Source organism: Penicillium bovifimosum (assembly GCF_028826915.1).
Source record: "Penicillium bovifimosum strain IBT 22155 chromosome Unknown utg000007l_segment0_segment0, whole genome shotgun sequence".
NCBI lineage: Eukaryota > Fungi > Ascomycota > Eurotiomycetes > Eurotiales > Aspergillaceae > Penicillium > Penicillium bovifimosum.
Window position 1 is genome coordinate 373,981 of NW_026622716.1, and position 26,549 is coordinate 400,529.

Consider the following 26,549-nt stretch of genomic DNA (forward strand, 5'->3'; position numbering starts at 1 on the left):
GCTCGGTGGTAGCGTCTGCGGACCTATCAAATCCAAGTACTCTTGCCACATTCCTTGACCCCATCCTTGCAGAGGAAATCCACATCAAGGACATGGCCCCCGGACCCCCGATGAGTTCGCCGCTGCCTAGAAGAAGGGCGATGGCTACAAGCGGCGGTTGAAAGAGGTTGCAGAGGAAATCAGCATCAAGGACATGGTCCCCCGGAACCCCAGTCAATGAGACTGTTCTCTCGCAGTTTAACATTCCCACGAATTTGACTATCGAAGAGGATATCTAAACAGCCGACCCACATTTTAACCCCACAATTGGTCTCTTTGCGATCATACGAGCGTCTGTGGCGTCTGGTCTTGCGAGTATGTTTTTTGAGAAAGTCCTAAAGGACAGCTCTAAACATCCATATTTCTTTGTGGGTCCGCAATGTGCAATTGGCTGTCTCCTCCGTCTTCCCGGCTCTCTTCATTGGGATTGTTTTCCGGGATGGCGAGAAAATCGCCGAAGATGGCTTCTTCCAGGGCTACAATTGGGAGGTGTGGTCTACCATCATCATCCAGGCCTTAGGTGGCATCGTTTCCGCCTTCTACGTCAGCCACGCGCAGAAGGACGCAAGGAGTTTGGCGACAGCCACCAACATCATTCTGAGCATTGTTGGCAGCATATGGCTGTTTGACTTCGAGGTCACTGCAAGCGTATGTCCCCTTGCCTCTTCAACGCATCACCCCAGCCTCTACCTCCTCATTTGAGTCCCTATCATGGCACATACTACAAGTATTGTGAACCCGGCTAACTGAGACGTTATAGTTCCTCCTGGGCTCAGCCGCAGTCCTGGTAGCAACGCACTACTATAGAAACCCGATCTTCATCCATGCAATGGGTGCAACTCGTCTGCCGCCAATTCGCATCGAAGCCTATGAGAAGGACTCCGCAGGCCCCGAAGACGGGCGTGGGGCTGCCATATGGTGGACTACTTAGGCAATTTGGGGATAGTGCCTCGTGATGGCTGGCGCTGAAATATCTGGATCCATCGACTGGCGTCAAAGCTCCAGACATGTGCCAAGAGCTTCGCGGATTGTTCGCAAGCCGGGCGCGGACTGCGCCGCTCTGGATGATGTCAATTCTGGATAGATCTGCAAAGGACAATGAGGTTTCAGCAAACTCACAGGTCAGATCTCAAAGGCACTCCGAACCATCGAGAAACATGGGACACGACCAATCATTCACCCCATTACTCCAATTCATGTTGTAGCCACCTGGGGTTGTTGAATCCCATCTTGCTCGAAGACGTCCCGAAGACTTCCACCAAGCTCATGTGTGGAGCGTGTGGAGTGGGAAAAGAACAATTGGCGGGGGTTCGTGATGTTCGACCCTAACGAGGGGAAGTTGGAATGGTCTGACTGAGACGGGCTTCTTCCCTCAGCGGATCCCTTCCTTTCCCCTTCGAACCTTTCCAGAACGCTTGGGCCTTCAAGGTTCCTGATATCTTATTTCTTCACTTAACCTCCATGATCCATCCTCCACGGTCTCCACCTTCGATTACACCTTAACTTTTCCGACAACCTTCATGGAATAGACCTCCGGGTACAGGATCCAGCAATTCGATCAACATGCAACAGCCCGAGGATGGTGTGTCGGCCGTTGAGAAGGTCGCAGAGGATCCTCAACTGAACGAAAGGCCCACCGAGAAACCTGTCGACAAGCGCGATGCCGACTCCGCGTCCACATCGACAGGAAAGGAACATGAGAGCACTACAGCTTCAACAGTTACAGAGGAAGATGCGCTCTATGCCCATCTGCCCGCGCATGAGAGATATACTGTTGGATGCCTTGATGCCCCAGGCATCATATATGTGTAGATAGAACCCCATAGTTTCTCTCTCTCTCCTTCTCTCTTTCTCCTCTTCGTCCACCTGAATACATACATCGCTTTCTCCATTGATCTCACATTGTATCTGTATTCCATGATATACCCAATCCAGTTGGCGGGAGACTCACCAGTTGGCAGAAAGCTCGCCCAGCACGCGTCTGCTCACGTCAACCATGTCCTAATTAGGGCTAGCGTCAGACGCTAGAGGATTAGCGTCAGGCACCCAGTTTCTACCTGAACACGCGGCCATACTGCTCCGATATCAAAGTCCACCATGGGCGCCGATTCGCGTTATATTCAATTATTTAGGAATCCCAATATATTTCCAGTTCTTCTACTAGTTAAGCTCCCAAACAAAATCTATCCACCCATAGAGTGTGGTAATTAGAGCTTCCAGACGCGTCGACACCACACGAGGCTTTGGCGCCCTGCGAAGTCGATTGCGTCTGAACATGGACAACACCAAAGACCATCCAGCAAATCATGCACCTGCCCGAAACCCCCATAAGTTACCATAACGCGCAAGGCAAAGCTTATCAGCTACTGACCTGGCAAACAGTGTGATTATCCGGCCTTGATAGATGGGTAGTCGGGCTAGGAGGTTTGGAAAATGCCACTGCCACAATCGTGCAGAACGACGAATGAGGCAAAAAGGCTGACGACATGGAAGCCCGCTGTACGGGGTTTCCCGTTGATAACGAGGAGCCCGGGAGCCGGCCAAAGTAGTCGGAAAGGCATTCAAGTATGATGCCCAGGCGTAATGGAGATACTTCGTCAAAACAGCGATTGACCGCAAATTATGGCTGCGCCAGACGGGTGGGAAATTGGCCTGACTTGTGGCTTTGTTTGTCGGTTGCATTTTGCTTGTATTTGGCTTGAATTGCTGTCGTATTTCGAGGACAAGGTTCGTTTTCGCTACCTATACAACCAATACCCCCGCGGCAATGCGGAAAAACCTCTGCAAGTAAATCGTCCAACCTACTTACTGGAACAACCGCCCGGTTAGGCAATAGGTACGGACGATCTGTGTATATATATGAGTTGTCGAGGAACCAACCTACCTAGGAATAATTATACAAGCCATTGGCCCGGACCCGCAGCATGGAGAATGTCGTTTGATGCATTCACCATGGATCAAACGACTGACATTCCTCTCCGCTCTGCGGCTTGGGAGCCTGCTTGCCTGAGTGCTCTGCCGAGCCGTCTTGCAGCCTCTACTTCGGTTTGAGATGGATGTCAGTACGAAAAGTGCACCCCACGGCTCACCGGGATGCATTTTGGATTGTCATAAGTCGTGATTGGCTGAAACCATTCCATGGCTCTTGTAGTTGGTCTCAATTGATTAGCCGAGCAACCAGTGAACTCAGGACACTCCATAATCCCATGGATGTATCATCATGTGTCGTGCAGGTAGATACCGGAGTGAATATGAGAGCAGACCAGCCTTTGGGAAAAGGAAGCTGATGAGTTTTCCACCTACCTTAGACCCTTGTCCAGACACTAGGGCCAGTGGATATGATGTCGTCGTGAAGTGTGGGCCGCAGCGCAAGCACAATGCGGCACAGCGCTCCAATGCGCTCGCCTTAAAAAACGATCCGTTCATGTCCAAGGTATAGCAGGCGCTTATGCCGTTCCAGGTTGCCATGTTCAGTGCCTCCCATGGTTGCTCTTCCGGTTTGCTGGTCTCATCATGTGTCGCGTGCTTAGTCGTGCCCTCACCTCCCTCTCACTATATCTTCTCCTTTCTCAAATGGATCTCCCATCAACCTTCATCCCCAGAACAACAAACATCCCTACCACAACGAAGTTCCGGAAGCGGTTGATGAGGCGCCTCATGACGTCCGAGTAGAAAAGGAAGGGCCCCAAGCACATCCTTCCCTCGGCGGCCTCGCTATCTCGAGGGGGACCTGACCCCTCGTCTGTTGGTAAGCATCCCGCCATCACTTGCCATTCTTTTCCATCTTCCTTCACCTCCTTTCATCCCTTCTTACTCTTTCGTCTCCATTCATCCCTTTCCATGACGACAGTTGATACTGATGACTGCAGCCGCCACAGAGACTGAGCAGGTATCATCTGCTCGCCGATCATCCACGAGGAACGGAACTCTGATCGTTCTCCGTGTGAGCAACAAATGATGGAACTGGGCTCATCTACTCGACAGCGATCGAACAGTGGCCATCGGAGGATGCATGGACTCGATTGAACGCCTCGGTAAGTTATCGATACCCAGCTGAACTGGAACGACATAAACTCGGTGATGGCTAACGTGCTTGCCTTTTGGCATGACAGGTCGCGATAGGTATAACTGTCGGTTGAGGACAGCCATCAAGGCTGCCACCTGCCCTCCGCGTCCCAGTCCAGTTCACAACCCAGGCGGGATCCCCCGAGACTCGTCCCGTCGACGGACCTTTCAATGTCGACCTCGCTCGATTCCTGTCACAGGACCTCATTATTCCTTGTATCAGCTGATCCTTTCTCTCGGGCAGCTTTTCCAAGTGCCACAGAAGTCTCTCGTCTCCTTTGTCGCCCTCGTCATCGATGAGGTGAGCGTAGGCCAGGCAAGTCTGCCGGCAGACGCACAAACCTCAGCCGGAGACATCCATGAGCTAGACTCCATCGTATACGGAGCTGCAAACCAGGCCTCGACCCCGCGGCCACGCCGGTAGTGGGAGTGGTCGCTGCCCTACCCTTCATCTGGCAGCGTGCCTCGGAATCCTGGTGGACTTACCGCAAGCGCCAGAACCAGAGGAAGGCACAAGACGCTGCCAACCGTGCACCCCAGCGTCAGTCAACGGGGAGGTGGAACCGGGTTGGTATCCTACAGAATCAGGCTCCAACAGGGTTCAGGGCCAGCCCGATTACATGATCCATGAACAATGGAACTATGGGCGCTGACCAGGAAAAGGAGAATATGATGCAAAGGAGGCAGTCGGTAGTCAGTACTGGGACACTACGGATGCACCCGTGAGCAACTTGCAAGTCCCTCAGGCATCGTCATGTTGTCTCGGATAGTCTCCGCGGGCTTGGCAGATCGTGCGCTTACGAAAGTACCAAGTTGATGCTTCGGGCTTCCACCAGCCTAACGAGCGTATGCCCAACTCGGCATCGTTGTCCAACATGGTCCACAGGATGCCCTCCCATGAGTCATTGGACCAGACATTGGACACTCAAACCATAACTCCCGGTCAGGTCGAGTCATTCCCTACCGGACCCCTGACTCCCCCTTTGAGTGGAGGCAGCCGGTGTCAATGATGGACGACGTTGTCTCGGTTGATGACTGGCCACTTTCCGATACCCCCGATGATGCTGCGAACCCCTACCCCGAGACCTCTCGAAGAGGATGACAAGGGCTTCAATTGCCTGAGCGCGCAGCGCAGGCAGCTCAGGTGAACATGAGCCCCAGAATCAACAAGGATGGCGGAAAGAAGTCCGGGTTCGGCGAAATTTGGCGACTTTTGAGGATCGCACGACCTGAATCAAAGGCGCTCAGCTTTGCCTTCTTTTTCCTCGTGGTCTCCTCATCGATGACCATGGCAGTTCCTTTGTCCATCGGTAGAATTATGGACAGTGCAACTAAAAGTGCGGCCGAAGGTGGCGGCGAATTGTTCGGCCTCAGCATGTCCATGTTTTACGCGGCTCTCCCGAGGAATCCTCTTGCTCGGCGCTGGTGCGAACTATGGGCGCATTATCATTATTCGGATTGTCGGTGAGCAAATCGTTGCCCGGCTACGTTCAAAACCTTTCCGTCGAACATTCGTGCAAGATGCCGAGTTCTGCGATGCAAACCGAGTTGGTGCCTTGATCTCGCGCGTTAGCTCTGACACCATTATTGTTGGCAAGAGTATCACGCAGAACTTGTCTGATGGACTACGAGCTGGTGTCAGTGGCGCAGCTGGGTTCAATCTGCTGGCTTATACCTGCAAACCCCGCCCGGGCCGCCCCAACCTATGTTTGTGATAGAGAAGTCGCCGCTCTACCTCTGACTGCTCAGTCGTCTTCAGATAGTCTCGCGTGCTCGGCTAGCGCTGAAGCCCATGTGTGGAGCGTGTGGAGTGAGAAAGGAGCGATTGGCAGGGATCGTGTCGTTTTGACCCTAGGCGAGGGGAAGTTGAAATGGTCTGACTGAGACGGGCTCCTTCTCTCAGCCAAGCTCTTGCCATGGCTGCCTGTCCATTCCCAGATATTGCGCTGGGAGTCGGAGCCTACTGATTTCAAGCATATTTGCGGTCAAAAGTGTCAGCGAAATGGTTGTTAAACGTGACTTCCGGCTTAGGTGCCTGAGGATGCAGGCAAGGACGAATGGATGCTAATGTGTTCTGGAACCTCCGCATGTTTTGTCTCGCATGGTCTCTGAAGCCTGATTTCTCTGTTCGACGTCACGCCTTCTCCAAGCGAAATCGGCCGCCCTCTCCAAAGATTCCTTGCGGACTACCCCGACACCTCTCGAAGAGGATGACAAGGGCTTTGAATTGTGAGCGCGCAGACCGAAAGAGCATCGTACATCGCGATCTGAAGCTCGAGAATATCCTCATCAGCAAAACTGGTGATGGACAATTCTCCTACAATTATATAGTTGAATTCACGATTCCATATTCAAATCCCCATTCCGGATACACTAAGAGAAAAGACCGTCAGCGTAGATCGTAACACAAATGCCTCATACAACGTCGTAGCAGCTATATCCGACATACAACTCACCAGATTCCTGGTGTGTGCAAGAGCAAGAGAAGACAATGGTCCTCGCCCATGTAATGGGCTTGATAGAACAGCAAGGGCACAGAGACTAGAGTATTTCTCCAACAAACATGTGAGAAGACGAGAAGACTATACCTGGCTGGAACCGATCTGGCTTCTCGGAATACGCTGCCCATTGGAAATGTCGATATGGACCTAACTTGCGGGAAAATCGTCCAGCTGAGAATCATGTCGGGGTCGGTAATCGGCGTTTTGAGCGCATCGCTTCGCGAGATTGATTCGGGATCTATTTCGTCCACTGGGGATGGCGACGCCTGCTGCGAGAAAAGGGGTGCCTGAGGAGGATCCCCCTATTCAAAGACAGGCCTTCTGATAGAAGACGCCCTTGACGTTCTACTGCCTCTAGGACTTTTCTGCTCCAAGTATCTAGTCTTTAGATGAAATTGGTGGTTATTAGATGCCCTAATGGAAGAAGCTCTATGGGGACCGACACTGAGAGGGCATCCGTCTCCGGATACTCGCAAGTTACACCCCGCTGGACACACTTAGCACACACTGGACGTGCCGAGTCGCATCGAGTCTTGCTTATACGACAGGCGTCGCATGTGGTGAGCACCCGAGTATTCTTAATCTTCCGTCGCGCAGTCGACAAAGGGTCCATGTGGTTGGTGGGGCTCTGCAGTCGGACATGGGTACGAATATGGGGTAGAACATGGGGTCAGAGAGAGATATGTGGGTAAAAGGCCAAGAGAAAAAACGACGTCGGTTAGGGTCGGTGATTGGTGATGGGCTAAGCGAAACGGTGGCTGAATTGGTCCAATCAAGCCAAACAGCCATCGATCGGTTTTTGGTTGATCTCATATGCGCCCGTGGGGCCGTGACTATGGGCTTCACCAGGGCTTGACGGCTTGTGACCTGGAGATTAAGCTCTATCCATAATCTGTAAAGGGCTGAAGACAAACTTGATTCAATTCGGCTAGACCAGATGCAAATGATGCATTACCTCAGCATGCTCAGACGAAGCATGATTCGCTGGGTAATGCTCACATGACCTGCCTAACCAAGTTGGTTCAGCTCAGACGTTTCGTCTGAGAGATATTTTGAAATTTTGCCAAGAAATATCGACCAACAGCTTGACCGCTCCTTTGGTGTGTGAATTTCGATCTCAACCTTCTCAACAACCACAGAGCTGGCCATCTTCAATCTTACAAGCGTCATAAATGCGAACTGGACAATTACTTTGCTACTATTTTGAAGTTTCCACGCCTCCTAGAACGTGAGTGTTATGCTTGAACGTGCTGGTGAGCAATGTTGCGTTTTATCGGGCATCTACATGGCTATATTGTGTCTTCCCCGCGATTTTGGGTCGAGCGCGGACGCTTCGATCTCGACGGCCTTAGCTCAGACATGGTTGATAGTGTATAGAGTAATAAAGATAAAGGAGAAGACGCTGGAGGCCAAGTTTTGAGAAGAAAATCGACGTGGTGGTCGAGATCTTATGGTTCAAAGAGAGAGGCTCGTTTCGTGGTTTTCCCCCGATCCTTCTAAATAGGCGGTCAAAAAGTCCCTCAGACCAAACATTTGATTTGGACCTAACGTTACCTAATTTGGTTAGATATGTCATGTGACTGCACATGACCCAGAGTGACTAATAATGTTTGGTCTGAGCATGCTGAGGTAAAATGATGCAATCTATCAGAAGCCTGAAGAAACATGGGAGTACCGGCAGCAGTGCAAAGTGTGCAAACAAGTACCGGCACCAGTTGCCAGTTGGCAGTTACACTATCCCTTTGACCAAACCTGGGCTGTATGATCTCTTGTTAGTAGTCGAGCCATATCAACATTCTTCTGGAGGTTATAGATAATAATAGACATGGTTCAGGGAATAGTTTGAAGACCAGACGCAACCTGGTGATTAATTTGAGGGTATTCGACCTTTTGAGGCAGCGCCGTCGCCCATTCCCCAAAATGAACGTGGGAATAGCCTCGTGTTCCATTGCTATGGAAGGCTCGTGACCAAACGTGACCAAAGGCCCGTGACCGATCGTTCCTGGGTTCCATCTCTCTGGAAGCTATTTAAGTCGCTGTGCTGGTGCCTCTTCTCCTTTCATTCTTGAACTTTCCAAGCATCGTTGGTTCTCTCTTTGGCCATCCTTTCTCACGTTTTCTCGCGTTTTATCTTCATTGACACCATCCACCTTGTCTTCCCTGTTCTTAGAAGGTTGGAAGAACGCGTCACTCACCAAAACCCACCGTGTTCATTCAACATACCTGCCTCCAGTGTGAAATGTAAGACAGCGAATTACACGGAGTCCACTCTTCCCATCCCCACGCCTCTTCACTTGGGAGTTAAGACTGACATATCCAGATCAACCCTGGGAAATATTAGTACCACATCGATGCCCACACGATCTTCCAGCTCCGGGCTGGGTTCAAGCCCTTCTGCTGCCTACCTGCCGAACTGCGCGTCGTATGTGGACCAGAACATTTTGACCAGGGGTCGGAACGCGACAGATGCCAGCACTGCTTGCCAATAGCCAACGGCCAGCTCGATCTATCCTGTTTGGCGAAGCCACAGGTAGACAAAAGGCGAACATGAAGCCCCAAGCCGTCGATCAGTATTCGCGCACTCTCCAAATCAATGACGATGGCACGAAAGTCCAAGTTGTGCAGTGCATACAACGGATCCACGACCGAGTGCAGCCTGCCTTCGTGAACAAGGGTGCCCCGGCTGACGCGTTGCTGAAGCGGTGCAATGCCCAGAAGATGCTCAGAAAGCAAATGAGCGCCGACTTCAAGATGCTGCCAATTCAAGTCCAACAGCAGCCGAAGGAGGGGGCCATATCCGGCCTCTATGACCTTTATCGTGCCCTTCGCTGTGCCTTTCCCGGGCAGTGGGGTCTGTCGGAAGCCAAACCGCGTCGCTCGCGAGCTGCGCGGGCGCAAGTACCAACACCAGCAGCTCCAGCCGCAATCAGTGCCACGGCCCCCGCAACCAGCAATGTCAACCCCGATGAGGCCACCGAGGTCCCCGCGGCAGGTAGCGAGTTCCTCGATGTCCCGGCGAGCTTTGTCAGGCAACTGCTCCAAGAGACCCTCGTCCGCCACGAGGGACGGATCGAGGCGATGGAAGCGAACATGACGGTGCTGATCCACCGAGTGACACAACTCGAGGACCAGATCAGGCGGGCTGGCGCCGCGCCCGCGCCCCCTTTGCAGCACCAGTGTTGGGGGACAGGACGTCAGTCACCGTCAGGTGACCGACTGCCCCTCATAGGCCCATAGATCATCAGACAGAAATATCATCTTCTTCCATCTTGGCCTAACAATGGTAGCATGTCCTGTGCATCAGATTCAGGCATCAGGAAGAAAGATCAAAGCGATTCAAAGCAATTTCTGAAAGTTTTTCTTCTTTTTCGCGTTTTTCGACGTTGTCGAGGCCTAGCAGTTTACCATTCTATCGATCACCTTTATCACATCAACTTTCTATCAATTTTCTCACTGTACCTTTCCCCTACGCCTCTCAGCTCACGGTCCGCATGTCCCAGAACTCGGACCCGGCTGAGTTGGCTGATCCGATATCAACGTCCGCCAATGGGCACCTGTTCGGGTTATGTTCAATTATTTAGGAATCCCAATATATTTCCACTAGTTAAGCCCTGAAACAAAATATACCTCATAGTATACACCCGTTGAGTGTGGTAATTAGAGCTTCCAGACGCGTCGACACCACACGAGGCTTTGGCGCCCTTCGAAGTCCATCGATTGCGACTCGCACCACTCGACTACCTACTAAGGCGAAGCGATACCCAGGCGGCTAATATGGACGAATTGTGTATATATATCAGTTGTCGAGGAACCAAGGAGTAATTATACAAGCCGGGATTTGCCCCTGCAGCATGTAGAATGTCGTTTGACGCATTCACCATGGATCAAACGACTGATTTCCCCGTCCGGTCTGCGGCTGGTCTGCGGCTTACCACGCGGCTGGTCTGAGTGCTCTGCCGAGCCGTCTTTCAGCTTCTACTTCAGTTTGACATGGATGTCAGCACGAAAAGTGCACCCCACAACTCATCGGGACACATTTCACATTGTCCTAAGTCAATAGTCATGACTGAAAGAATTGCATGACTCTTGTAGTTGGTCTCAATTGATCAGCAGACCCACCAGTCAGCTCAGGACACTTCATAATCCCATGTGTCGTTTAGGCAGATACTGAACACGGAGGCCAATGGATATGATGTCGTCGTTAAGTGCGAGCCGCAACGGAAGCCCACGGCACAATGTGACACAACTGTCCAATGCACTCGCCTTAAGCATAGCAGGCGCTTATGCCGTTCCAGGTTGCCATATTCAGTGCTCCCCATGGTTCCTCTTCCGGTTTGCTGGTCTCATCATGTGTCGCGTGCTTAGTCGTGCCCTCTCCTCTCTCTCACTATATATTCTCCTTTCTCAATCGATCCCCCATCAACCTTCATCCTCCGAACAATCCACAATCCTTATACCTGGCACAACAAGGTTTCTGGGCCATTTCCTCTGCGGAATCGGTTCATGAGGCGCCTGATGACGTCCGAGTAGCAGGGGAAGGGCCCCAGGCGCATGCTTCCCTCGGCGGCCTCGCTGCCTCGAGGGGGACTTGACCCCTCGTCTGTTGGTAAGCATCCCGCCATCTCTTTCCACCACTTTTCATCTCTTCATCCCTTTCACCTCATCTCATCTCTTTAATGCGTCACCCCGTCTCCATGACGACAGTTGATGCTGATGACTGCAGACGACACAGAGACTGATGAGGCATCGTTGCCTCTCTGTCCTCTCTTTCCTTCCCGATCGTCCACAAAGAACGGAGCTCCGGTTGCTCGCAGCCTCGAAGGGACACATCTCAAACAACCTCCAATGGAGGTCGAGTGCCGTTGAGATCCTTGAGAATCGGCAAAAGGCTATGCATAGTAAGTGATGGGCACTCGTCCGACAATGACCTAAGTCCATCTGTGGGATCTCAATACTTACTCCTTCTTCCCGATAGTGCCCCCTTCTTGATGAGCACCGTTGGGTCACGGTCGCATCGATGGTGTGGGCATCATCCCGTCCCAGCTCATCAACGCAATCTGCAAGAAGAGTACTGGTCCTCAGTCTCTTGAGATTGATTGAGACTACCCGGTCAACATACTACGCCAACAATGGATGCTCGGTGGTAGCGTCTGCCGATCTACCAACCACAATACTCTTGCCGCATTCCTTGACCCTCTCCATGCAGAGGAAATCAACATCAAGGACATGGCCTCCCGGACCCCGGATGAGTTAACCGCTGCCTGGAAGAAGAGTGATGCGTACCAGCGGTTGGTGAAAGATATTGCAGAGTACGACGAGGACACCCAGCATGGCTCCAAGAGCTGAAGAAAGCAGAGCGCCCCATCACCCAAACAACATCCTGGTGCAGCTGCCAAAGTGACTCTGCCGACCCTCTGTCTACCGGGACGGTTTGATGCAGCTCCCTGGTTGATGGCGCTATGACCAACTGGGATATCTGTTGCGGAGAGGTTTGTCCGGAAAACAAAGCCGTGAACGTCTTCCTTCAGTTCCACCCCGTCCCTCGCCAATATTAACAACCTCTGTCCGTCCGTCTCATCGGTGTAAATGGTGGACGAGGTTGTCCCGGTTGATGACTGGGCTATAGCCGATGATGCTGCGAAGCTGCAAACTAGGCTCCAACCCATGTTCGTGATAGAGATGTCGCTACTTTACCGCTGACCGCTCAGTCGTCTTCGGATAGTGTTTCGTGCGTGGCTGGCACTGCCCTATGGTTGACTACTTAGGCAATCTGGGGATAGTGCCTCGCGACGGTTGGCGATGGAACATCTGGATCCATCGACTGGCGTCAAAGCTCCAGACATGTGCCAAGAGACTTGAGCCTTGTTAGCAAGTCGGGCGCTGACTGCGCCGCTGCAGATGATGTTAATTCCGGATAGACCTGCAAAGGACAGTGGGGTTCCAGCAAACTCACAAGTCAGGTCTCAAAGGAGCTCCGAACGGTCGAGAAACATGGAATACGACCAATCACTCACCCCATGATTCCCTGTTGATATTGTAGCCACCTGGGGTTGATGAATCCCATGTTGGTTGAAGACTTCCCGAAGGCCTCCACCAAGCTCAGGTGTGGAGCGTGTGGAGTGGGAAAGGAATAATTGGCGGGGTGGTGATGTTTCGGCCCTAACGAGCGGAAGTTGGAATGGTCTGACTGAGACGGGCTCCTTCCCTCAGCCGAGCTCTTGCTACAGCCTGCTCGTATCTTGCCATGGCTGCTTCTCGGTTCCGGTCTATTGCGCTGGGAGTCGGAGCCAGCTGAGTTCAAGCATATTTGCGGTCAAAAGTGCCAGCAAAGTGATTGTTAGGCGTGAGTCGTGACTCATGATAGTTGTGACTCGGGTGCCTGAGAATGCAGGCAAGGACGGGTAGGGATTGTTTCTTTGACTTCTGCATCTTTGACGTTCTCGCTGCCTGGTACGATGGAATGCATGTACATAGCTTACTGTCTGCCTCTATTCTTGGTTAACATATGTCTTGGAAGAGACTCGAAAGTCGAAACTCAGTGAACGGATTGTCAGCGCGTTGGACAGTTGGACTTATTGTCACCGCAGCAGCATACATCGCGATCTGAAGATCGAGAATATCCTCATCAGCAAAACTGGTGATGGAAAACTCGCCTGCAACTAGCTAGTTGAATTCACGATTCCATATTCAAATCCCCCATCTCGCATACACTAAGAGAAAAGACCCTAAGCCTAGATCGTAACACAAATGCCTCATACCTTCTTAGCATCTATATCCGCCACACAACTCACCGGATTCCTGGTCTGTGCAAGAGCAAGCGAAGAAAGCGGTTTCTCGCCCATGTCATGGGCTTGATCGAACAACAAGAGCACAGAGACTAGATTTTTCCTCCTACAAACCTGTGGGAAATAGGTCATCCACGCTAAGTGTTACTTAGATCAGTGATCACGAAGAGGGGAGCTCTATTTATCTGGGGCAATGTATGACGCCAACCTTTATTCGCATCAGCAGTGCCACCAGCGGTAGCTGCGGGACTGCGGGACTTGTTGTCCGTCCCATGAAGCCAAGCTGCCCCAGTACCGGACTTGCAGGAGACTGAACGAGTCAACAGTCAACAATTGCCTTGACTGGCTTGAGACTCGCAACGCACGCCACAAGACACAGTTTATTCTCCCTCGGAGTGTGCTCCCCTACAGCAGCAACTACGCCTGGAAGGCCGCCAAGATTGACGGTGGCCGCTGGAAGCTCATCGATGCCTGTTGGGGCGCCGAAGTAATCGAGGGCGCTGGGCAGCCCTACAAGTAACACTTTGAACCAGTGATCTTCTCAATGTCAACCGAAGACATCGGTCTAGAGCACTTGCCGCAAAGGTTCAAGGCTATTAATCGCGCTACCAGGTGCTGCTGAGTTCGAGGTCGATGACATCAAGCAGATTATAAACCAACCTTGAAAGAAGGCAGATTTTGCCTCTTACTTGGATATTCACTTACAAGTTTGATGAGGACGGCTTTCTCATCAAATACAAGGCCAGGATTTGCGTGAGAGGTGACTTACAAGTTGTCTCCACAGAGGAGAAGTATGCCGCCACATTGGCTGTAAGAACCGCACGAATGATCTTGGCCCTGGCTGCAGCTTTCGACTTGGACACGCTCCAATTGGATGCAGTCAACGCGTTTTTGAACAGCATACTCACTGACGAGGTTTATGTGGAGTAGCCACCAGGCATGGCCCCCAAGACCGCGAACGTGCGCTGTTGGAGACTTCGGAGGGCCCTTTATGGCCTACGCAAGTCTCCTCGACTGTGGCAGAGGGAGGCCACGAGAGTTCTTGGGTTACTTGGATTCAAGATTGTACGGGGATGTGTGTTTGATGGTGTCTCCAGAAGGGATTTTGATCATTTTCTATGTCGATGACATCTTGATCTTCAGTCCTAAGGGCATGAAGCAGCAAGCGACCGATGTAGCTGCGCGTCTATCTGAACACTGGGAGCTTTGCACGTTGGGAGAAGCAAGGTGGTTCCTCGGGATTCGCATCCTCAGGGATCGGCAGAAGGGGCTGGTTTGGCTCTGTCAAGACGCCTACCTAGCTTCCATGGCTGCCAAATACCACCTGACTGACGCGCGAAAGACGGACTGTCCACCATGGACCATTGGTGAACTCAAGCCCTATGATGGAGTGGCTACCCCAGGTCAGAAGCACGAGTACGCACAGAAGGTGGGCTCCGCGCAATAGGCCACCACAACCACTAGGGTGGATGCAGCCAAGGCTACAGCCCATCTTGCACAATTCCTTGCGAACCCATCACCGGACCATTTGCATGCCATCAACCAAGTGATTTGGTTTGCCTCTTCCTCCGTGGGTACGCGATAGCAAACTGCTCTCGTGCGTGGGTGGAAGAGATAACCAATCACTTGGTTGATGGCATGCAAATGGTCCGGTGATGGGTTCGCAAGGAATTGTGCAAGATGAGCTGTAGCCAAGAGCTACAATGGAAGTACATGTGATGGAATCTAGAGGAGCCAAGGGGAACCAATCGTAATGAATATCATAAAAAATGAATGAGTTGATTTGAGTTGATCAAAGGAGAAGGAAACTCAGCCGGAAAATCTCGACATCCGCTAAGGCAAATCTGGACTAGCGTATATACATGAATGATCCACAATTCTCGACAGTTGATAACTAGGAGCCGGCCAAAGTGACCGGAAAGGCATCCAAGTATGATGCCCAGGCGTAATGGAAATACTTCGTTAAAACAGCGATTGATCCCAAATTATGGCTGCGGCAGATGCATGGGAAATTGGTGTGACTTGTGGCTTCATTTGTCGTTTGCATTTCGCTTGCATTGCGTTTGCCCGGGGATGGAAGTTCTGTCGTATTACGAGGACCTCGTTTTGACTACCTATCTCAGTCGGCGGGAATGTGGAATACAACCTAGTTCCATACTTCATGTGAATGGAGTGTCCCCATGCGGCTAATACCTATGGGCGACCTGTGTATATACCTATCAGTTGTCCAGGAACCAAGGAGTAATTATACAAGCCATTTGCCCCTGCAGCATGTAAAATGTCGTTTGACGCATTCACCATGGATCAAACGACTAATTTTCCCCTGCAGTTTGCGGGTGGTCTGCGGCTGGTCTGAGTGATCTTCCGAGCCGTCTTTCAGCTTCTATGTACTCCGGTTTGAGATGGATGTCAGTACGAAAAGTGCACCCCACGACCTACTCACTGGCACGCATTTCACATTGTCATAAGTCATGGTTGACTGAAACCATCCATTCCATGGCTCTTGTAGTTGGTCTCAATTGATTAGCCGAGCCACCAGTCAACTCAGGACACTCCATAATCCCATGGATGTGTCGTGCAGGTAGATACCGGGGTGAATATGAGAGCAGACCAGCCTGTGAGAAAAGGAAGCTGATGAGTTTCCCACCTACCTTAGACCCTTGTCCAGACACGAAGGCCAATGGATATGATGTCGTGGTGAAGTGTGAGCCGCAACGCAAGCACAATGCGGCATAACGCTCCAATGCGCTCGCCTTGAAAAACGATCCATCCGTGTCCAAGGTATAGCAGGCGCTTATTTCGTTCCAGGTTGCCATGTTCAGTGCTCCCATGGTTGCTCTTCCGGTTTGCTGGTCTCATCATGTGTCTCGTGCTTAGTCGTGCCCTCCCTGAGGTCCCTCACTATATCATTATTCTCCTTTCTCAATCGATCCCCCATCAACATTCTTCCCAAGAACAATCAACATACCCACCACAACGAAGTTCCTGGCTGATTCAGTCTGCGGAATCGGTTGACGAGGCGCCTCATGACGTCCGAGTAGAAGAATGAAGGGCCCAGGTGCGTCCTTTCCTTGACGGCCTCGCTGCCTCGAGGGTGACTTGACCCCTCGTCTGTTGGTAAGCATCCGGCCATCTTCGTCCCTTTTCACCTCCTTTCATCCATTTTCCTCTCTCTTCATCGGTTTCAACTCCTTTCATTCCTTTCCATGACGAAAGTTGATACTGATGACTGCAGCCGCCACAGAGACTGAGCAGGCATCTTCTGCTTCCCCATAATCCACGAGGAACGGAGATCGATTGTTCTGCGTGAGAGCACCAAATGATGCAACTCGGCTCATCTACTCGACGGCAATCCAACGGTGGCGATCGGATGACGCATGGACTCGACTGAAGGCCTCAGTAAGTTATCAATACCCATCTGAACTGGAGCGACATGAACTGTTCGATGGCTAACATGTTTGCCCTTTAGTATGATAGCTCGGGATAGGTATAACCGTCGGTTGAGGACAGCCATCAAGGCTGCCACATCCCGTGGGATCTTCAAGAACCCCGGGGACAAGACTAAGGTCACCCTGGTCTTTGGCATCGTGTCCGAGGAAGATATCCTTCTGAAGAAGGAGCTTCATGATTTGGAGAACACCTACCCCCAGCGCTTCCGTTGCTTCTACGTCCTGCACAACCCTGCCCTCCGCGTCCCAGTACAGTTCACAAGCCAGGCGGGATACCCCGAGACTCGCCTCGTCAACGGGCCGTTTCAATGTCGACCTCGCACCATAACTGTCACAGGATCTCAAGATACCTGGTATCTGCCGCTTTACTTTCTCGGCAAACCTTTCCAAGTGCCGTAGAGCGACAAAATCCAAACTACCAGACGGAGAACCCTGACGCCCGCACCACGGAGCTGTCCGGGATGGAGGTCTCTCGTCTGCTTTGTCTCGATCAGGCCTCGATCCTCACCGAGTTGAGCGTAGGCCAAACAAGCCTGCCGGCAGACGCATGAATCTAAGTCGGAGACATTAATGAGCTACGCCCATCTGCGGAGCTGCAAACCAGGCCTCGACCCCCGCGGCCACGCCGGCAGTCGGAGTGGTCGCTGCCCTACCCTTCTTGCGACGTTTCTCCTGGTCGTTGGATACCCATGCAGTCGGGTCACCACCAGCAGAATCCCAAGGTCCGTACATAAACCACACTCCTGGTCCACGGCGTCAAAACTGACTCGTCAGCAGAATACCACTTCAAAAGCGCCTTGCAGTTCGACAGCTCAAGTTCTCTCATCTCTACCGGGAATGTTTGATCCAGCTTCCTGGGTGATGGCGCTATGACCAGCTCGGATGTGTTGCCGAGAGGTTCGTTCGGGAAACCGAGCCATGGTCGTCCTGCTCCAGGTCCATCCAGTTCGTCGACACCGGATTGAGTGTCGAACAAGGAAAGCGTGTCACCATTGGCGTGGAACTTGTTACAAGGCCCATCCTCTGCCCGTCCGTCTCATAGGGCGCAATTGCCGTGGAGGGTGTTGTTGTGGATGAATCGAGTCCAGTTGCGACAGGATCAAGGCGCTGCAGATGAGCCGAGGCTTCTGGGAAGCTTTCTTCAGGCAGGTGGCAATATCCATCTTTCAACTCCAGCAAGGCGCGCAAGACCCCCGCTGCCGTAAGTCCACCTAGACTGCTTGCTCGAGTGGAGGCAGCTGGTGTAAATGGTGGACGACGTTGTCCCGGTTGATAACTGGGCGATACCCCCGATGATGCTGCGAAGCTGCAAAGTCGGCCCCAATCTATGTTGGTGATAGAGAGGTCGCCGCTGTATCGCTGACTGCTCAGTCGTCATCGGATAGCCTCTTCTGCTTGGCTGGCGCTGGGACATATGGATCCACCGGTGGAAGTGATGGTCTGCCATACTGGTGAGACGACGGGCAAGTACCATTTCCAGAGAAAGAGCGCCCACGAAGCGAAGCATAACAGGATGCTCACAACCACGGCATTCCTCAAGCTAGCAGGAAACGTCCGGCACGGTGGATACTTGATCGTCGGCTGCTTAGGCAATTTGGGGATAGTGCCTCGATCATTCGACTGGCGTCAAGGCTCCAGACGTCATGTCAGCAAAGGCTCATCGAAGTCTGCAGCAGCCGCGGCCGCAGCTCGAGGTAAAACTGGTTCGGAGGATGGGCTGGCAGTATCTGACGAAGAAGAAGATACTAACTATACACAATTCGACCTGTCGATCGAGACAGTCAACGTCACACTATCATTCGACTGGCGTCAAGGCTCCAGACATGTGCCAAGAGCTTGGCGGCATGTTAGCAAGCCGGGCGCAAACTGTGCCGCTGCGGATGATATTATGGATAAACCTGGAAGGGACAAAGGGGTTCCAGCAAACTCACAAGTCAGGTCTCAAAGGGACTCCGAACCATCGACACCCATCGCAGACGACCAATCACCCACCCCATGACTCCCGTCGATGTTGTAGCCACCTGGGGTTGATGAATCGCATGTTGGTTGAAGACTTCCCGAAGACCTCCACCAAACTCAGGTGTGGAGCGTGTGGAGTAGGAAAGGAACAATTGGCGGGGGGTCGTGATGTTTCGACCCTAACGAGGGGAAGTTGGAATGGTCTGACGGAGACGGGCTCCTTCCCTCAGCCGAGCTCTTGCTACAGCCTGCACGTATCTTGCCATGGCTGCTTCTCGGTTCCGGTCTATTGCGCTGGGAGTCGGAGCCAGCTGAGTTCAAGCATATTTGCGGTCAAAAGTGCCAGCAAAGTGATTGTTAGCCGTGACTCATGATATGATTGTGACTCGGGTGCCTGAGGATGCAGGCAAGGACGGGTAGGGATTCTTTCTTTCATCTCTGCATCTTTGACTTTCTCGCGGCCTGGTACGATGGAATGAACGTACATAGCTCACTGTCTGCCTCTATTCTTGGACAACATACCATGTGGCTGAACTTGACCGCGATACTTCTCAAATGTCCTTACGCCTTGTTGCTATGCAGTTTACTTTCCGGCACTTTACCAAGTGCACGGAGTTTTGCCTTGTTTGTCACTGTAAAACCAGTGGCACGTTCGAGGCACTGAAGCCATATGTCTGTTCCAACGACCTGTGTTCATAACTTCATACCAATACTTGGCGCTAGACATGGGCGCAAGGTATGTCTTAGAAGAGACTCGAAACTCTGTGAACGAATTGTCAGCGCGTTGGACATTGGGACTATTGGCACCGCAGCACCATCGTACATCGCGATCTCAAGATCGAGAATATCCTCATCAGCAAAACTGGTGATGGACAATTCTCCTACATTATATAGTTGAATCCACAATTCCATATTCAAACCCCCATTTCGCATACACTAAGAAAAAAGACCCTAATCTAGGTTAGATCGTAAGTAATACAAATGCCTCATACATCGTCGTAGTATCTACATCCGCCATACAACTCACCAGATTCCTGATCTGTGCAAGAGCACGGGCAAGCGAAGAGACCGGTTTCTTATCAATGTCAGTAGCTTGATCGAACAGCAAGAGCACAGAGTATGAGTGAGCCGATGTCAGCCTTAGCAAATGTCAGTCATGCATACCTTTTCATACTAACGCCCCCATGAGTAGATCTACAGCGCATTACATGAACAACAGGCAAGTAAGATCACCAGTACTGGGTTTGAACGGGGTATCAATTTTTGAAGGCATCTCGAATGATCATATGTATGCTAGTAATGTATGTTGGAATGCTCACAAGAAAAGAACGAAGCCTTATGCATTTCAGGACCTAACAATGAGCATGAGAGTGGACACCAAAACATGTGGGCAATATCACCCATCAAGAGCAATAACCTCAATTATTTGAACTTCGTGGAACGGGCTTCCTGTTTGGAACACCCAAGTTCATAGGACGGAGGTTATTCTGTGAAGGTCGGCGTTGTGCAGATTGAGGAGCATCCAGTCGTCCCGCCGCAACAGGCTCATACTGCGGCGGACTTTCTTCATCAACGGGATTCCGAGAGATTTTCATCATGCTCCCTGCGCGTCTCACGGGAGAGGCAGGAGGGGACCCAGATTGAGACTCCGGTGGTGTAGTAGGTAGCATGTCGAAGGACTCCGAGGAGGAACGGTTATCTCGGCGACGAGCCGCCGAGGATGCTTCCGCTGCGGGCATATCATCAAGCATCTTACCCTGTTGGGCTACCGACTTGGCATCAGGTTCCATTGTACTCTGGGAGGAGGCATCTGGTGGGTGATACTCGCGGCGTGGTCCATCCACTGGACTCAGGTGGTCTGCCATGGCATCCTCGTAACTTGGTGGTGCATCATCATACACATCACCGGAATTGACGGGTACAGGCTCGCCACTTGGTCGTGGCGGCATAGGTGGACGGTTATTTTCATTCTTTTCTGGCTGGCTATTCTGTGGTTTTTGTATTGAGGATGATGATGGCTGGAGTGATGCAGCGGCCATTGCATCCAGAAGTGCCTGTGGCGGAGCGACTCCAGAAAAGACTCTGACGGGCATCCGCAGGGGAAGAACAATGAGTTGGGGCTATGCTGGAGGTCAGCCTAAAGACGATTCGGAGGTTGATAATTCAACATACCTTCATTTCCCGGGAGTTTCCGTGAGTTAAGCCCACTCGAATCTCTAGTTCGTAGGATCTTTCGATGTTGCATGTCTGGAAAGACGGCGCCACTGAATTCGGCAGTGAGTTTCGATTCCACAGCTTTGGGTCAATAGCCCAATCGGTGCCTAGGGGGTCACCCGGTTTGCCTAATGGGATGTTCATGTTGCTACGACTCATAATAACCCACGACCCGGTTTCAGTGCGCGTCAGGTCATGGGCCAGGATTTTCGTGTAAGAGATTAGTTCCACCTGCAACATCTGAAGGAAGATCATGTCCGGTCCATCGTTCAGCCTTTTCACAAGGAGACGGAGCGGTACGGCTTCGTTGCAGGTGAGGATAGATGGATTAGGGAGCCGGGCGTCGACAGACACCCGCGGAGGCTCAGGGTCGAAATCGTTGGATGTAGAAGGCCCGCGAGAGAAGATACTCTTCTTCTTAGAGCTAACCTGTATTTTGGAGAATTGATGTTGCCGCCTGGCGTATGTTTCCTCATTGGGGTTCCCAGCTCTTGGTGGCTCAATCGGAAGGAAATTAATAGGCACAATCTGACAAGTCAGTTAGCGAGTCTGACGCTAATATGGCGCCACAGCATTCGAGCAAGTTACCTACCGATCTGATGTTCTCTTTGTAGAATTGTGGTCGGATGACGGTGGCCTTCACGAAATATTTAATATCTGCTTCTCCGGGAAATCCGCTCAAAGACGGTGGAAGAGTCTTTCGGACATGTCGACTGGTGTCTTTGGCTACCTCGACTTTCAATCCGGAGAAGTTTAGATTTGTGAGCATGCTGTTGGTGCTGTTGCAGGAGTTGTTGAAGGGAAACTAGCAGATTGTCAGAGATGTCCGAAATGCAAGATGAGAGCACACTTACCTTGAATTGGAAAGGGTACTCGTATGAGCCTGCGGCAAATGTGTATGAAGGCGCAGGGGACCCATTCTGCATCACACCGGGTGTAGGGAAGACCGTAGCGACCTTGTACAAGATCTGCATTTCGAATCAGCCAATTCTCGACTTAATGCAGTCCACCGGTAGGTGGGATAGACCATATCCGCCGCTCACCTTGTGAACCTCCAGCTCCGTTCGCTTCTTATCTGAGTGCACATGCTGAGGATGCTTGGGACCGGATAGACGGGTGCGGCTCTCGCCCTCCAATTTGACCTGGATTCCCCCGATAGCAGCTTCGGTCGGTAGCTGTAGCACAACCTTGCCTGTAAGGAAATCTAGGTTTGTATAATGCGTGTGGCGGCTGTCCAACACAACAATTGCGGACATGGCGGCGGAGCGCCCGGGCCCTGGCGGGGCTCGATCTTGTCGGGCGGCGGCGTTCGAAGGGTCGAATGGAGGTCTCGGTTACTGAATAATAATGCGACAAGGATGTAGATCTCGGGGGATGCGGATAGCGTAGGGTTCGGTGCGAAGGACCGTCGCGGGGTGTCAGATGGGGGAAGATGTGGATTATATGCGGAGGATCGTGAAATGACGTTTCGATCGTTCACAGGCCAACTGATTGCCAAGCCACACTCAACTCCCGCGATCTCGCCCAGTATCGACCCCTGATTCTTGAAGAACAGTAATAAAACTAGAAGGTTGAATTAGTGATCTACACTGCGCCTCAATCACATCACAGCCACACTTCTGCTAGACAAAGGCTGGTTCCGAACTTCCGGTGGCATCCAGAAACTCTTGCCGATCCACCCTACGTACGCGGTAGAACTACACAGTAGGTCCTTGGATTGTATAGCAACGATTGAATTGACGCTATTTGAATTCCAATGCTGAATGCTAGGTCTAATTTATACAAATCGACTAATACAGATCTATCCTGTACAAGATATCTTCATGGGCAGTACCTAACGGTCAAAAGTACCACTTCCACTCCAGGCACCAGAATTTCCACCGCGACCCACAGGGCTGAGGAGAGGAGATCCCAAATATATCCACTTGAGATGTTGGATATTCTCAGAGTCCCTCCTTTGCCAACATATCTAGCAAGAATAAGCTTGTCACTCTCTGAAAATCTATCCAATCAAGCTGCAACACATACCTGCAATGTCCAAGTAAAACGCAATGGCATTAAACCTGCACGACTGTCAGCCTGATCTCAAAAATATGCTGCGTGCCAACTCACTTTCGCTTCTTGCCTGTCAACTCCCCGGCTAGCCACCTAAGTCGGTTGGTCCAATTGATTAGATCCAAATGGCTGACACCCACAAGGGTTCCTTTGTATCCTGCATCGCCTCCCCACCGGCTGCTAGATACACTGACTAGTCCATCATTAGGCCCTTCGATCTCCGCAAGTATTCGGTGCGAGAGCCGAAAGACAGACCACATGGTTGGCTCCACTGCTGCTCCATAGGAAAAGTATCTGGGGGATGTCAGCAGGGCAGTGTATGGAGCAGGGAGATCATTTCACGACCCCGGGATTGACACTCACCTGACATCCTCTACATCCGGGGTGTTAGGGTTGAAGGTCTCAGTCATGTACTTTCTTGTTAGTTGAGAGAAAGCACCGGTTTCGATATTTAGCCGATTCAGGGCATAGTAGATCTGGGGTAGGCGATCGGCTGCACGGAACAAGTGTCAACTCTCAAGTTCACTGTGGTAACTGCATCTGTAGAGACTAACCTCCGATTTGATCGAACACGTAGTCCGCCACGGATGAGCCTATAACAAGTTCAGCGAGGGGACCAAGAAATTAGGTATAATACGCCACACTGCCATACCTCGATGTGGAGATGCGACAGTGGTAAGTGATAAGACTTTGTATTTGTCTGGTCGGATGCGGCTGATCATATATCGCGAATCCAGGCCACTTCGCGATTTATTAGCTCGCGCTGTATGATTTGATTCTCTCATGATGATATCTTACCCCTAGTCAATGATTAGTATTCAACCCCACCACGACGATCGAGGAGTCTTACCATGCTGTGTCTGCAAGAAAATTAGTCCAAAGCGCCTTCCAGGAGTTAGGAAAGGAAAGAACATACGCAATGATATTAACATCTTTCCCTCGAGCGCCGGTCTCGATGTTCCGAGCTAATGCTGCTGCCCGTGCCTCGATAGAGCCCGAGGCTGGTACTGTCGCGGTGATGACTTCGATACCTCGAGCCGTCATTGCCTCTTTGATCCCACGCCAGTACTGAATACCGGGCAAATATTGGCCAGCTAGGCGCAGCTCATTAAACCCGAGCAAACCATGAGCCAGAACGACAGGGTTTTTTGGTGCAGCTAATGGATGATCAGTACTTGCCTCACAGCACACGACGTAGACAAAAAAACGAACCATATTTATCACGGATAAGTGAGTATTCATCGTGAATCAGTCTGCCATGGTCCTCTAATCGCGGTTCGAGGACTGATCGGGGTCTGCAAGGAGACTCATGATACCGCCTGTTGTGAGGGTAACATACAGACTGACCATATGAATAACAGGCTATTGAAGGCCTTTTGAGTGTGTTCGTGCGAATTGCATATTTCATCGTACTGTTTGGTATGGTTGTCGAATGAGCGGCGCGGAACCCGAATGACGCAACTGGAAAACAATCGGGTCACTGACACCTCAGGCCAACACAAACTGCCACACTGGCAACCTCAAGGCACACCTCACTGAGGTGCAGGATGATTCAGGTGCTCCCACAAGTGAATCTCGCTAACCCGCTAACCTCCCTTTGTAAACCACCTAAACACCCAGCCTCCACTTTTGCCCATGTGATACTGTGTCTTGTAAATACTCAATCACGTTTTACTATTTGTCTCCAAACCCCTGGAATTTCAGAGCACATCATGACTCGGTTGGACCAACTGCCGCTCGAACTGCTTTGTCTCATTGCAATAGAGTTGCCCAACGAGAGGGACATCAATGCTTTGGTGCAGGCCAACCAGAATCTATACCACCTTCTACATTTTTTCCTATGCCAGCATAACATCCAGTTCCATCAGAGCTCAGCCTTGCTTTGGGCTGCCAAGAATGGATATGCTGATCTGGCGACAAGATTACTGAATGCTGGGGCGAATGTCGCTGCATTCGAGAGTCCGGCAGAGGTTGCACATACCATCGATACCAGAGACCTCTTGAAGGAAATCGAAAATCCGTTATTACTTGCCGCCCAAGGCGGGCATCTCGGCACTCTCAATTCCATGCTTTCCGAAACACGGTCGGATCGAGTCTGCTCACCAGCTCAGCTGCGTACCGTTCTTCACTGGGCTATCCGTTCTCGCGATAATGAAATTGTGGAGCTGATGATCAAGAATCGCGCCCCTCTGGACCCTGCAGGCGATGCTATATGGGCGTTCTCCGCATTAGGTGTTGCCGTTGCCTCTCTGAATGACTTCATTATCCCTCGGCTTCGAGAGGCAGGAGCAAAATCAGGTGATTCAGAACGCCCAAGTCCCCTCGCGAATGCTATATTCACCAATCAACGACCCGTGGTTGAGCTTCTTCTCAAACAAGGAGAACGGCTGAATTCTGATGGAGCTCTAATGCACATTGCCCGCAAGAATGACAAAGATCTTTATCAACTATTGATCAAATATGATGCTTTGGAGATAGACATTTTTGGCACTCAGGCGATGTTCGCCGCAATCATGCACGGGCATTACGATATGGTCGAATCATTGATTGAGAAAGGCGCAAACCCAAACTTGACCTGGCAGTTCATCAGTCAGGATCTAGTGGATTCGTATACCACAATAGGCTTCGCTCTACATTTTGGCTACCTTGAAATTGTGAAACTTCTGCTGGCGAAGGGTGTCCATCCAGACAAAACAGACCTCCGGCTCGCCACGGAGAGAAATTATGAGGAAATTGCACTCTTATCGGAATTCTCCTATGACAACCTACCTATGAAAGACGACGTGTCCAATTTCGTTTATTTTAACAGAATGGCCAGGTTAGATAAGGGTCTTGAGGCTAATGTGATGGCAGGCGGGCCTTGGACCTATGATACTACCGAAGTGGAATGCTCGGAGGATGCAACGTATCCCAATGAACGGGACATATATTAGTACAGCATGAATTACCCTCTCCTAATGAGCAGATCTCGGCCGCGGGCGACTTTGTTGTATGCTTAGAATTGGTCCATTCACCAAAAACCAGCTCGAACGCAGCTCAAGTTCAGTGGTACCTGGCGAAACACATTTCCCGATACATCGGATCGTACAAGGAGCATGGTTATATCTTGTGTGCATAATCACAGATACAACCACGGTCCACATCTTCGGCTCAGGCTCGCCCTCTCTTCTCCATCTCTGTCACACTGTAGAGAGCAATGACTCAATGAGGGCAGGCATCCATTCAAACCACCCTTCACACGCCCTGCTGCTTCGCAGTCTTCCACACGGTCATATTCTGAAACGCACGTCTCTTCCCCCGAAGCCTGTGTGGTCAGCATATCGAAGTGATGTGTATGGGATAGAAAAGAGACCAGTCGCCAGCGACAGAAGAGTCCTGATATATGCATACCATATACCCAAAAGAATAAACCAAAAAGAAAATGATATTGTCCGACAAATGGTTGGATATCGATGAACGCACACGCAAGCGCATCGCCGCGA

The 26,549-nt window shown here is 51.3% G+C and overlaps 6 protein-coding genes across 6 annotated transcripts; 5 read left to right on the forward strand and 1 right to left on the reverse strand.

The window, feature by feature from the left end:
* Positions 1 to 5,254: 5,254 nt before the first annotated feature.
* N7515_009072 (uncharacterized protein) lies at positions 5,255 to 5,819 on the forward strand (the record flags this gene model as incomplete). The annotated part of the gene is made up of 2 exons (XM_056669816.1): positions 5,255 to 5,414; positions 5,443 to 5,819. 2 exons carry the CDS (start codon positions 5,255 to 5,257, stop codon positions 5,817 to 5,819), a joined length of 537 nt encoding a protein of 178 aa, XP_056517615.1.
* A 3,252-nt stretch (positions 5,820 to 9,071) lies between these two features.
* N7515_009073 (uncharacterized protein) lies at positions 9,072 to 9,842 on the forward strand (the record flags this gene model as incomplete). Its single annotated transcript, XM_056669817.1, has 1 exon — positions 9,072 to 9,842. One exon carries the CDS (start codon positions 9,072 to 9,074, stop codon positions 9,840 to 9,842), a length of 771 nt encoding a protein of 256 aa, XP_056517616.1.
* Positions 9,843 to 11,738: 1,896 nt separating this feature from the next.
* Positions 11,739 to 11,951, forward strand: N7515_009074 (abc drug exporter; the record flags this gene model as incomplete). The annotated part of the gene is made up of 1 exon (XM_056669818.1): positions 11,739 to 11,951. One exon carries the CDS (start codon positions 11,739 to 11,741, stop codon positions 11,949 to 11,951), a length of 213 nt encoding a protein of 70 aa, XP_056517617.1.
* Positions 11,952 to 16,767: 4,816 nt separating this feature from the next.
* On the forward strand, positions 16,768 to 17,238 carry N7515_009075 (uncharacterized protein; the record flags this gene model as incomplete). Its single annotated transcript, XM_056669819.1, has 2 exons — positions 16,768 to 16,789; positions 16,901 to 17,238. 2 exons carry the CDS (start codon positions 16,768 to 16,770, stop codon positions 17,236 to 17,238), a joined length of 360 nt encoding a protein of 119 aa, XP_056517618.1.
* A 2,978-nt stretch (positions 17,239 to 20,216) lies between these two features.
* Positions 20,217 to 24,475, reverse strand: N7515_009076 (Arrestin-like N-terminal; the record flags this gene model as incomplete). Its single annotated transcript, XM_056669820.1, has 11 exons — positions 20,217 to 20,918; positions 20,971 to 21,540; positions 21,605 to 21,817; positions 21,867 to 21,980; positions 22,056 to 22,341; positions 23,125 to 23,361; positions 23,431 to 23,560; positions 23,622 to 23,660; positions 23,720 to 23,808; positions 23,984 to 24,224; positions 24,280 to 24,475. The coding sequence occupies 11 exons, from the start codon at positions 24,473 to 24,475 to the stop codon at positions 20,217 to 20,219; spliced, it is 2,817 nt and encodes a 938-aa protein (XP_056517619.1).
* A 304-nt stretch (positions 24,476 to 24,779) lies between these two features.
* Positions 24,780 to 26,000, forward strand: N7515_009077 (ankyrin repeat domain-containing protein; the record flags this gene model as incomplete). Its single annotated transcript, XM_056669821.1, has 1 exon — positions 24,780 to 26,000. One exon carries the CDS (start codon positions 24,780 to 24,782, stop codon positions 25,998 to 26,000), a length of 1,221 nt encoding a protein of 406 aa, XP_056517620.1.
* Between the last annotated feature and the right edge of the window lie 549 nt (positions 26,001 to 26,549).